The following is a 12,529-nucleotide window of genomic DNA, read 5'->3' as shown; positions in this document are numbered from 1 at the left end:
AAAATATTCAGGGAAAAATTGCATGTGTACCAAACATGTACAGACTTTTTTTTTTCCTGAGACTATGTACCTAGGCTGGCCTGGAACTTTAGAGCCCAAACTGGCCTCAAACTTATGGTGCCCTGCTTCAGCCTCCCTAGTGACCATAGGTGTGCACCACCGCTCCTGGCTCACTCTTTTCCCTCATCACAATCCTCTAATAATACAGTATGACAACTCTGCAGCATTTGCACTGTGGTCACTATTGTTAAGTAATTCAGAGGTGATGTAGAACACACAGACAGGTACACATAGGTAACAGCCACGTTTTACAAATGGGCCTTCAGACAGACTTGGGGATCCCACGGGGCTCCTGGAATCAGTCCCCTACAGATACCCAGTGCCAATTACATGCAAGAAGCTGGTAACTCTTGTTCTAGTGGAAATTAGAGAACCCTGTTTCTGGTCAGAAAGAGATATTAATGATAACAAACTCCAAACAAAGGCTCCCTGGGCCCCAGCTCTCGCCAGGCCCTCTGCTATTTCAGACTAGCCTTCCCACTCTGACTCCTTGTCACATCAGTTCATCTGTGACGAGGGACCCGGGACCCAGCCAGTGCTATCAAACAAGGCCATGCCCCGGGGGACTTCATCCTACCTCCCAGCTGTCAGCTCCTCTGGTTGCCAGGGAAGCTGTCATCCCTTCTCACACAATCAAGCTGGACACCACCAGGAGCCTAGGGTGGAAGAAGGTGGTCTTCCCATTGCACCTTCCCCACCCCCACCCCAGGGAGCCTCAGTGAGGCTGCCCAGACTTGACCCTGAACTTCTGCTTTCTTATAGGGACCTCCTGGAAAGCAGGGGCTCTATGGACCTCCGGGCCCAAAGGTGAGCGAGCGGTCACTGGCTGGGTTTGAAAAGAGTCACTCAGGAACTCCAAGCTGTGACTCTAGCCACAGAGGAGGCCTCTGGGTTGGTTGTGCCTAGTCAACCCCTGTGCCTAGTCACACTGACACTAGAGTATGGGAAGTTTTGAAGGAAACTGGAGGCAGCACTGTGGGACTCCAGGAAGGACTCTTAATAAGTGGACATGACGGGGGAAGGCTACATAAAGGGCAGGGACATTCCAGGAGAGGAGAGTGAGGGTAGCCATCAGGTGCTGGGGCTGGAGAGGAGCCCTTCCAGACAGGAGATTCAAGCAACATAGTAGAACCAGAGAGTGACAGGTGGCTAGAGCTGGCAAGATGAGGCTGGGGAAGGCGTGAGGAGGACGTTGTGAATGGTCTTGCCTGGGCAAGGAAGGGATCTTCCTACTGAGGGTATGTGGGAGCCACGAGCATCTCCCATCAAAGGGTGATGCAAGCATTGCCTCCCAGAAGGACAGCTTTGGGCGGTAGTGAGGCAGGGGGAGCTGTATCATCACGGCCACAGCCCAGCAGGCACCTGGGGAAGGGGTAGGTTGCTGACACATTGTGACATAGACTTGGGAACAGTTGGCAATACTGTACTGTGACTTGCTATCTTTGTAGGGTGACCCAGGACCTGCAGGACAGAAGGGCCAAGCAGGAGAGAAGGGCAGATCTGGCATGCCAGGGGGGCCTGGCAAGAGCGGTTCCATGGGACCTGTTGGGCCACCAGGTCCTGCAGGAGAGAGAGGTCACCCTGGTTCTCCAGGGCCTGCAGGGAGCCCTGGATTGCCTGGTTTGCCCGGCTCTATGGTAAGGGCAAGCAGGCACGTGGCCACTTTAGAAACCCCTGCTGACATTCTGCAGGAAAGAGCTGGGCTACAGGTGTCTTCTGGGTCTTCATGTGAGCGGAGGGGGGCGAGGGGGGGCTACAGGTGTCCCTCCCACCCCAAACCGCATTTAACACAAATGTTATTTCAGGATGGGTAGCTCTTTGGTTAAGGCTCTGTGGGAGGCTCCCAGGACCTTTGCCCTCCGCTCCATTCTTTATTTCTGGAAATCAAGTCTGTTCCCTGGGAAAGTGCCAAGCTTGGACATATAATTGAGGCCAGGTCTCTTCTCTTTCCTCAGGGAGACATGGTGAATTATGATGACATCAAGAGGTTCATCAGACAAGAGATCATTAAAATGTTTGATGGTAATTGGCAGCCGGTGGGGTGGCAGTGGGTGATGTTTGCCCGGCCCTGCCTTCCTTTTCCTTAAAGCTTCTGTGTCCTCCCTTCCTCACCCCACACACTTACAGACAGCAGGTGACAGGCATATGCTCACCTATCCATCAGACCTTCCTTGTCACCCGCTCTGTTCAGAGATAAATCGGTTCTCTTCTGCCCTCCTGATCCCCCACTTGAGCAAAGGAGGTTAAGAAAGCCAATTTCAAACGAGTCTGTGTGGAGGGAGTTCTGGGGAGAGGGGCAAGCAGACAAAGTGCTGCTAGGGTTGGTTTGAAGCCCCCTTTTCCTGCCTGTGTGCTGTGGGTGGGGAAATGTGGATTCTGGGCATCCTGCCTGGGAAAGAGACCTGTCTGGACCACATTCTGAAGTCGGTGGTGAACCGGGGATGGTGGTTAGAAACCACATCCATGCTTCTGAAAGATCTGCATGGCAAAGCACATGGGGCGACTTCACAAGCCCTTCCTCAGGAGGGCAGCCCACCTCCCTGTCCTGATACTCCTCCACCTTTGGAGGCTGCCCCATGCTGGTGGCGTGTCTGCAGCATCTGCAGCCACTCTGAGCAACTAGTCACCCAGTGACTGCCTTTTGTCTCTGCTTGCAGAGAGGATGGCTTACTACACCTCCAGGATGCAGTTCCCCATGGAGGTGGCAGCAGCTCCAGGCCGGCCAGGGCCCCCCGGGAAAGATGGTGCTCCAGGCCGGCCAGGTGCTCCAGGATCGCCTGGGCTCCCTGGTCAGATAGGAAGAGAAGGACGCCAGGGTTTGCCAGGAATGAGAGGTAGCTCCACCTACCTTCTGGGTCTCTGGGGTGGCAGGCATCTGCAGCTCTGTTGTGGGCCGACTGTTGTGAATATGGTGTGTGTGTGTGCGCATGTGTGTGCGGGCACGCACGTGCGTGCGTGCGTGCGTGTGTGTAAATTTCTCTGCTTAGGGATAGAAGTTAACTTCATTTCTTTTGGCTCAGGATTACCTGGCACCAAAGGTGAAAAGGGAGACATCGGTGTTGGCATCGCGGGAGAAAATGGTCTTCCTGGCCCCCCAGGTAAGAGAACCTAGTCTTTGTGACCATGAATCCAGAACAGCAGAGCTCCCCCCCCCCACTTCTTTACAACATAGTCTTAGAACGCCAAATAATGCCAGGCTAGTTACCACTTACAGAAATGCTCCCAGTTCAAGATTCTGTGCTAGGGCCTAAGGAGGAGTGAAGAGAGAGGCTGGGTGTCTGCCTCTGTCTTAAGTTAGGCTTGCATGATGCAGTGTGTGTGTGTGTGTGTGTGTGTGTGTGTGTGTGTGTGTGTGTGTGTGTGTGGGGGCATTGCATGCAATAGAGACCAGAAATCCAAGTCTAAGACCTGTTTGGTGTCTTACTGACCCTGTGATGCTGATCAGGCTTAACTTCAGAGTTGTTCTCCAAGCTGAATGGTCAGAAGGTTGAGAGCGGTTAAACCTAATGATGAAACTCTGAGGCCCAGCTCATTACTTGACCCATGGATATTACTCGTGTGTGACTTTTCAGAGCCTGCACATTTCCCCAGGGAGCTATTTTGTGGATACAGTCACCTAAAAGCTCATGACCCTTTTCCTGGTCCACAGACACTCCTAATAAAACTAGCTAGAGGTGTGGCTGTCCTCGTGAAATCAATGAGAAGAGCGGGCAGGTCTCACAAAAGCATGCTTCAAAGCTGGAAATATGCATGAAATGAAGGTGTCACTTGTCACAGCTGTTGCCTCTTGTCATCTGGGTCTCCTGATTTCCCTTCTGCCACTCTTCTTTGTAGGTCCTCAAGGACCTCCAGGTTATGGCAAGATGGGCGCAACAGGGCCAATGGGCCAGCAAGGCATTCCGGGCATCCCTGGCCCCCCAGGTCCAATGGGCCAGCCGGGGAAGGCTGGTCACTGCAACCCCTCAGACTGCTTTGGGGCCATGCCAATGGAGCAACAGTATCCACCCATGAAAAACATGAAGGGGCCTTTTGGCTGAAACCATCACCTGCACAGAGACAAAGGACTCCATTAGGAATAAATGGGCAAAGCTTACAGACTCTGATGGGTTGTGAATGTTTGTGCTATTCTTGTTTGTTGTTGTTGCTGTTAATATTTTTTTAACAATAAAGAAACGAAACTATTTGTAACCCCACTTCCATGGGGTTCCCCTGGTGCTGCAGCCACATCTCTGTCATTTGGTCCCAGGGTCCCTCGTGGTCTGTGGTTCGCCTGTAGGTTTGTGTTGTGCTATGCACAGGCTGTCCACTTGCCCTGCTCCCTCTCCAGGCAACCCCAAAGGCACTGTTCAGTCTCTGGAGTGAGCCAAAAGCAGGTTTGGGACCCCCTGAGACCTGCTCAGAAAGGCTGATCCCTGTTTTCTTTTGGAATGAACCCAGTATTTGGTACCCCATTCTCCTTTGTGTGACCTAAACCCAAGCCAGCTTGTACCTGGGGAGATGCCACCCAGTGCTGAGGTGTGCTCCTGGACACCCCTCCGTGCATGCAGGCACTTCTCAATGCTCCAGTAATTTCATGACTAGAAAACCTGCGCAGACAGGGGGAAGATGCCTCAGCCCTTGCCCAGGCAGCCAGGGGGTGCTTCCCTGGGAAATGAGATGGAACCTCCCACCTGTGCCCACACACTGGGCTCTGTCACAGGCTTTCCTGCTTCAGGCAGCCTTTCTAGACTACAAATAGTGCCTTTTATTATTCAAACGTGCGTGATGTACATCTCAGGCTGGGCCTTCAGAAATAGCTGGGAAGGGGTCCCAGGCAAGCCATGATTAGTTCTAAACTTATGGTCCACCAAGTCCACCAGGGGTTTTCTATCTGCTGTGCCCTCCATATGTAAAAAGGACAGGAAGAAAAGAGGAAGACAATGAATTGACTATTCCAGGAGGGCTGTCTCAGGTGGGCGTCTTTCTTCTTCACTCCTCAGATCGCTGGTCCTGATGTGCTGGCTGCCCTGGGAGGAAGCAACAGGGCACATCCAGGAGGACTTCCAAAGAAAGCCTCTTTTACTGGCCCTGGCTTTCTGGAGGGCTTATTCAAGTTGGATAAACTTCAAAGGGATCACAGAACAGACTCAGAAATGTACTCAAAGTCTAGATGTTTATCCAAACTGCCTGAAGCCTTCAAGCTGGCTGTCACATCTCTCAAGAGCTGGCATTTCAGCACAGTTTTGAACATTCCCTTCTCTGCTTGGGTACCAGCCTATGGGTGGCTCCTCAGAACCTTTGCCTTATTTTTTTTTTCTTGCCTGAGACAGAGGTATGCCCATGGCCAGACCGTGCTAACAGGCAGGCTCCTGAGCCAGCCAAGTGCATCCCATGCTGTTCTTAGATACAGGAGAGTGGTTCTTTTTTCATCTCTCACCTGCAACTCTCAGTAACTCTGGTTCTAACAGAAAACATTAAAAAGCAAATACATCATCATTGCATTGAAGTAGCGGCCAGGTTTTAGACACTGGATGAGGACAGATGTTAAAGCGCTCCCATTGGAAGGCTGGCTTCCACGCTCAGCTCAGCCTGTGAAGCAAACTGGTGATAGGCCTCGTGGTGACCAGGAGCCTTTGGCACAAGTAGAAAGAAAGAGAAGCGAGGGCCAGCTGCTGAATTGTGCAGTTGACACTGAAGGCCAGGGGGGTAGCTGGCATGGGCGACATCAAACACGTACTCTTTGAGGGTCACCGGGGAATGGATCCTTAGAAGTGGTGCTTCCTCCTCCCAGCTTCTTCTGGAGTCCAATCCATGCCGCTCTTTGGGGGGATTCCACGACAGACAGGCTAGGTTTAAGCTTTCATGATCTGAATGCCTGTCTCCCTGGAGTTTGAAATTGCTGTATTTTCTTGGACCATGAAGAAACAGATGGGAAGCTGAATTTTATGGTCTCTTCTTCTGTGGTCAGCAGAAAAAAATTCTGTGCATGTTGCTCATCAGCTCGGCAGCCATGGGCTGCCGGGAAAATGAGGAGGGGTAACTTCCACTCTCCTCAGACAGGGTTCCCACTTCCCGCCATGCTCCTCTGTCGCCACATCTTAGTCTGTTCCAGACTTTCAAGGCAACGCAGAGATTGTTCAGATCGACGGAGTCTAACTTGAAGAGTCTGTTTCCTCTTCCTAGTTTGTGCCAGGAACGGTACTAGGCTCTGGGGATCCTGAAACAAACTGGGCAGATATGGACTCAGCCCCCACAATGACAATAGAAACAGCAGTTCATTAAGTGATTACAACACAGTGGGATGGTAGGCCAGTACCAGGTGGCCGGGGAGGTGCATCGCTGTGGGGCCTAACTGTCTAGACAGAAGGTGCACAGGGAGCAGCATGTACCAAGGGACAGAGATGATTGAACACAGCGGGCTGAGAGGGGGACACCTGCAGTGGGACTGCAGTGCCGAGTGTGAGCCACGGTCACGCAGTGGGTAGCCGCTGGTGAGTTTTAAACAAAGGTTTGCCTAAGGGGGAGTTTGCCGATTGCAGTGTGAAGAAAGGACTGGAGAGCCCTTAATTTGAGAAGCCCAAGGCTACTGCATATTTATTCCGCAGAGAAGAAAATAATAATCCCTTGTTGGAAGCCTTGGGAGCTGAGATCTTCCCTTTTATCATAATATTTTCCTTCCGCCACATATCAACACAGTCCAATCACATCCTCGCTTCACATGAGGTCTGTTAACCCCTTACAAGAACTCTCCCCCCCCCCCATACTGTTCCCATGGAGCCATAATGTAAGGGGCCAGAGGTCAGACACCTATTCGTGTTGTTCTCATTTTACAAGGCATTAAAGCAGGGAAATCTTCCTCCAGTCCACAAAATCCAAAATGAATCCCAATTTCAAACCTGGATCTAAATGGAATTAAAGAGAGTTCCATAATGAGGTGGGTGTTGGTGTTCCTTCCCAGAATGCCACACGAGAGCTTGGCACCCAGCCAGATGGCATTGGGGAAGAAGTGTCTTCTCCTAGGGGAGGAAGGATTTTCCAGTGTGGGGCCTTCCATTACCAAGCTCTGCCTCACCTCTGATGGTCAAGCACCCGCTTTCCAGCCGTGACCTCCAGAAAACTCCCCAAGCTTCCCCAAGAAAGGCAGCAAGCCAAGCTCTCTCTCCCCCTTCCGCCAAAGCTGAGACAATGGCAGGAACACTCCACCCAGCGCTGTCGGCTTCAGGTGGGTACGGTTTGGGAAGGAGCTGCTTGGTTTTCAGTCTCTTTCATCTGCTCCTCCAAAATAAACACACCTGGGGCCCCGCTGGCTTGGGTTGGTGTCTGGCTGCTTGAGAGAACCCTTGGATGTTCCTCTGACCCCACCCCCCAAATAATGCAGACCTCCAGCTGAGTCCTCCTAAATCTTTTACTGGAATAAAAGAATGTCAAGAATTTTCATGAGGTGGGTGAGACGGCTCAGTGGTTGCTGGCAACACTGATAACTTGGTTCCATCGCTGGGACCCACATGATAGGAGAGAATTGACTCAAGTTGTCCTAAGACCTCCAAGCACTGGATTAAGCATGCACACACACTCTCTCTCTCTCTCTCTCTCTCTCTCTCTCTCTCTCTCTCTCTCTCTCACACACACACACACACACACACACAGAGGATTGCCGCAGGTAGTGAACCCTCTGAACCTAAGGAACTGAGATAAAATTATTTGTGGAATCAGTTTGGGTGAGTCACATGACCTCACTTCACAGCCGAGGTGTCCCGATATTCTTTCTGAGGTAAATATTCTTGACCTTCAGCCCCATACCTCAGAACTGCTTTCTTTTTGAGATTTCGAAATTCAGTCCCACCAACAGTTTTTGGAAGACACTATTGAGTGAGTGGCTGTGTTTGCTAAAAGCATCTCTTCATTGGGGCCTGCTGGGTGACTAAAAGCAGGATAAAATCTTGCCGTCTCCACTTTTATTTTGTGTGTCTCCCTTTGCTACTTCAAACTTTGGGTCTGGGGCCCGGATGGCTCAGTAAGGAAACACATCTGCTGCCAAGCCTGTTGCCCCGAGTTTGATCTTCCCAGCCCCACACAGTGGAAGGAAAGAACTGATTCCAAAGACGTGTCCTCTGACCTCCGCATATGCACAATGACACATGCGTGAGTGAACTCATGCACACCACAAAATAAAAAAAAAAAAATGTAGTAAAAACCTTTGAGTCAAATCCTGCTCATCTCAGCACGTAGGCATGTTAATCATTTAAGGAATGTTCTGCAGAACTGGTAAACTTCCCCGACCGAAAAAGACAGCAAGATAAGAGTGACTGAGGTATCTTCAAAATTTGCAGAGATGCCATAATGATTGCTGGAGAAGGCAAGGAGTTAGGGATTGGGAGAAGAGCCACATGCTCCAAGAGGCAGGTTAAAACCATCAAATGAGGAAGTTTCAGCCAGCAGTCTTCTGCTTGTAATGCTTTAAAATGAACCGGAAGAGTGAGTACCTTGGAACTTCAAACCTGCCACAAAGCTAAAAGGTAAACCGTTGACAGTAAATATTCCAATCACTTGTCACTTCCTCGCCCGAACTAATGGAAGCTAGGAGGTAAACTCACAGCCACAGAGGCAGTGAGCTACCGCCTATCAAACACCCATTCTGAGATTTAGGCCACAGGGAACTGTGAACAGTGGCTTTAATTGACTGCAAAGTTAAAGTAACTAAAAGGAAAGTGGCTGCTTCTCCCTCGGTTGGCCAGAAGAGTTACAGCTCATCTAAAGCTCATCTCATCGTGGGGCACTCACATTCAGACAAGGACTTGAAGTGACCAGTTCACTCCAGAGTTTGTCGGTTTTGCCCTGACCCCACTTGCAATTTTACTTTTTATTTTATTCATATGGGTGTTTGGCCTGCATGCTTGTGCACCACATGGATGCAGTGCCTGCAGAGGCCAGAAGAGGGCAGTCAAACTGGATGTTGGGAACCGAGCCCAGCTCTCTGGAAGGTCACCAAGTGCTCTTAATGCTGAGCCACCTCATGCCTTCCCCTTCAAGCAAAGCTCAGTCCTTCCCTTGTGCTCTGGTTTCATCAGAAGCTCCCTAGCCTTGTGGTCTCTGAGTCTTTGTGTGGAAAATGTCCCTAACTTGGGGCTACCTCATCCAAGGACTGGGGTGGTTTTCCAGTTCTCCAGTAGACTGCCAACTGCCAGCACTTTGGGTTTTGTTTTTAGACAGAGTCCTCACTATGCAGCCCAGGGTGGCCTCAAACTTGAGATCTTCCTGGAGGAGAGTGTTGCATGCCTATAGCCTCAGCACTTGGAAAGTAGAGGCAGGAGACTTGACTACACAGCAAGTTCTAAGCCAGCTTGGGATACATGAGCCCCTAAATAAATAAATAAATAAAAATCAAATCATCCTCATACCTCATTTTCCCAAGTGTTGGAGGATGAAGCTATTTATTTATTGTTTTTGAGACAGTGTTTCTTTGTGTAATCCTAGCAGTCCTGGAAGTAGCTCTGTAGACCAGGCTGGCCTCCAACTCTCAGCGATCCACCTGGCTGGCATCTGGCCCTTACAATGTCCTGTTCCAAGCCACAAGAGCAACGCCTAGAAATCTCTAATCATTGCCTTAAGCTGGAAGGGACCAACTACTGACCTGACTCCATCTGTCTTCCTGACTTGTCTGAGTCATACTCTCTTGCAGTTACCCTGGATTCCAGAAATTACAGGTCTGACTGAAAAACATTGTGTGTCCTGAGCAGCAGCAACTTTGATACTACCCCGAAGGTTCTGTATAACCTGCCCTGGGGTAGTAATTACCCAAACCATAGCTGGAGCAAGACTGTTTGGTCATTTGTCTCTTGTCACCAGCTCTTGTCTGTTCCTCACATAAACTCAGAGCTCTTGTTGGTGCCTCAAAGACAGGATGGAGAATGCTGGTTCCTCTTGCTCACCATGATGGCTGTACGGAGCCAATTTTTTTCCTGGGTTTACCACTTTTTTCTGTTTTGTCTTTTGGAGTGAGTGGCCAGGCATGGTTTATTGAGTCCATCACACCCAAGCTAGAACCCAACATGACGTGTTAATAACATCATTGACTTGTTAAAGTATTCCTAGCTTTGGCCTGAAACCCTGGCTTCTCCTTTTTTTTTAGATTATTTATGTGTATGACTGTTTTGCTTGCATAAAATGCATGTGTACCATATGTATGCATGGTGCCCTCGGAGGTTAGAAGAGGGCAACTGATCCCTCAGGAACTGAAGTTATAGATGGTTGAGAGCCACCATGTATTGGCAACAAAACCAGGGTCATCACCTTTGTTGTCACTGTCTTCTTCTCTCTGTCCTCCTTCTCCTCTTTTTTTTTTTTTTTTTTTTTTTTTTTTTTTTTTTTTTGAGAACAGGTTTCTCTGTATAACAGTCCTGGCTGTCCCAGAACTCACTTTGAAGACCAGGCTGGCCTTGAACTCACAGAGATCCACCTGCCTCTGCCTCCTGAATTCGAGAACTAAAGTCGTGTGCCACCACTGCCTTTCTCAAACCAGGGTCTTCTGCAAGAGCAAGTGCTCATAACTGTTGAGCCATCTCTCCAGTTTTGTTTTGTTTTTGAGACAAGATCTTGCTGCACAGCCCAGGTTCACCTTGAACTAGTGATCCTCCAGCCTCAGCCTCCCATATACTGAGATCACAGCTCACCATTTATCTTTTTTATATTAAGGAGGTCTATTAGCTTCCCTAGAACTCCATTACAAATCGGTAATAACAATTATCTCCAAAGACTGTGCTAACTGAACAATATTATAGGACTTACACAATGTCTATAGTTCATAAGAATTCAATGTTTGCTGCTGCTGCTGCTGCTGCTGATAACAACCATTAAGGCCTACTGGATTCATGCCAGGACCTATTCCATGTAATGAGCACAAACAGAAGGGCTCAGCAGTTAAGAGAGTCAGCTCCATTTCCAGAGGACCCAAGATCAGTTCCCAGCACCAGGTCAGTTGGCTCACAACTGCCAGGAACGACATCTCCTGGGGATCTGACACCTTCTTTGGCCTCCACAGGCACCTGAGGTCACATGCACATACCCGTACACAGATACACACAAGTACATATAATTATAAATCAATCTTTACTAGAGAACAGGATAATCCTGCATTATACATGGTCACCTTATGATGTGCATGTAAATCCTAAAAGGGGGGCAATTCACAGCACATTTTATGACAAAATGAGTTACTGTGGTATGTCTGACAACTGGGATGTACTTGGGAGACAAGGTATTTTAGATGTGATATCAAGGATGTCACCCACCCAATGTAGTATTTCTTTCTTTCTTTTTCTTCTTTTGTTTTTTGAGACAGGGTTTCTCTGTGACATTGGAGTCTATCCTGGAACTAGCTCTTGTAGACCAGGCTGGTCTCGAACTCACAGAGATCCTCCTGCCTCTGCCTCCGGAGTGCTGGGACTAAAGGTTTGCGCCACCACTGCCCTGCCCAATGTAGTGTTTTAACTGGGACCTGGATGAGAATGACAAATTAAAAAAGATCTGGAAAGTTAAGGGGAGATCACCCCCCCCCAAAAAAAAGAGAGAGAGAGGAGCAAGTCCAAAAATCTGGAGATGGAATGAGCTCCTTTTGTTTCAGGGTGGTGACCAGGCAGCAATGGCATCAGTGAGGCTGGTGTCACAGGCTGGGTCTGGGTCCTGTAGGACCATAAAGTCATAAGGATGACTTTAGATTTTATTATAAGAGTGACAGGAAACCCTCAAAGGAGTTTAGAGAATGACAATATTGAATTCACTTTTTTTGTTTTGCTTTGTTCTTCGACACAGAGTTTTTCTGTAAAGCCCTGGCTATCCTGGAACTCATTCTATAGATTAGGCTGGCTTTGCACTCAGAGATCCTCTATTTCCTGAGTGCTGAGACTAAAAGCATGTATTATCACCACTCAGCCTAATTGACATTTTAAGGTGCCTACTCTGTCTTCTCAGCAAAGAAGGGGGTGTTGGAACCAAATAAAAAGACATGTGTCGGGAGGCCAGACTACAGAGGGGTCTTGGACCAGTGATAGTTTGGGACATGGAGGGAAAAAAATGTGATTTTTTTTTTTTAACAAAAAACCAAATGGAGGTGGGGGAGTGTGTGGAGAAGACCTACAAGAATGATCCAGGGTCTTTGGCCTGAATGACTGTGCAGATTTTCTGAGATAGAACAGATAAGTTTTGTGGAAATCATCAGAGAATTCTTATACAGGGCTAGACTGTGACACAGTGGCCATACTAGGTGCAGACGAAAACTAAGAGGAGTGGCTAATGGGTTGGGGGCCATGAGGGAGGCTAAATGGAGGATGGGACTGGCCAACCAGTTGTGAAAGGAGCGTTGATCTCTATGAATAAGTGGTGTGGCCCTAAGCCTGAACATGAGAGGCTGTAATAAATTCACTTTCAAGTTAACATTGTTTTATCCGACATTTGAGAACATTGAGACTGAGAAGTAAAAGAATTTATTCAAGAT

The 12,529-nt window shown here is 49.0% G+C and overlaps 1 protein-coding gene and 1 long non-coding RNA gene across 7 annotated transcripts in view; both read left to right on the top strand.

Moving 5' to 3' along the window:
* Col16a1 (collagen type XVI alpha 1 chain) overlaps positions 1-4,280 on the top strand; it is a 52,420-nt gene extending 48,140 nt beyond the window's left edge. For all 6 annotated transcript variants that reach the window (XM_027399420.2, XM_027399421.2, XM_035439584.1 and 3 more), the window contains 6 exons: positions 823-867; positions 1,509-1,697; positions 2,016-2,082; positions 2,718-2,894; positions 3,081-3,158; positions 3,895-4,280. In XM_027399420.2, the coding sequence (XP_027255221.1) occupies positions 823-867; positions 1,509-1,697; positions 2,016-2,082; positions 2,718-2,894; positions 3,081-3,158; positions 3,895-4,097 (759 nt within the window). In that variant the 3' untranslated portion in view covers positions 4,098-4,280. The remainder of the gene's footprint in view (positions 1-822; positions 868-1,508; positions 1,698-2,015; positions 2,083-2,717; positions 2,895-3,080; positions 3,159-3,894) is intronic.
* A 2,758-nt stretch (positions 4,281-7,038) lies between these two features.
* On the top strand, positions 7,039-9,436 carry LOC118238289. Its single transcript, XR_004768150.1, has 2 exons — positions 7,039-7,261; positions 8,370-9,436. It is a non-coding gene; the product is annotated as an uncharacterized LOC118238289 (long non-coding RNA).
* The last annotated feature ends 3,093 nt before the right edge of the window (positions 9,437-12,529 follow it).

The sequence above is a fragment of the Cricetulus griseus genome, chromosome 2, assembly GCF_003668045.3.
Source record: "Cricetulus griseus strain 17A/GY chromosome 2, alternate assembly CriGri-PICRH-1.0, whole genome shotgun sequence".
In the NCBI taxonomy this organism is placed as follows: domain Eukaryota; kingdom Metazoa; phylum Chordata; class Mammalia; order Rodentia; family Cricetidae; genus Cricetulus; species Cricetulus griseus.
The sequence above is the reverse complement of the archived record's forward strand: the minus strand, read 5'-3'. Positions and strand labels throughout refer to the sequence as shown.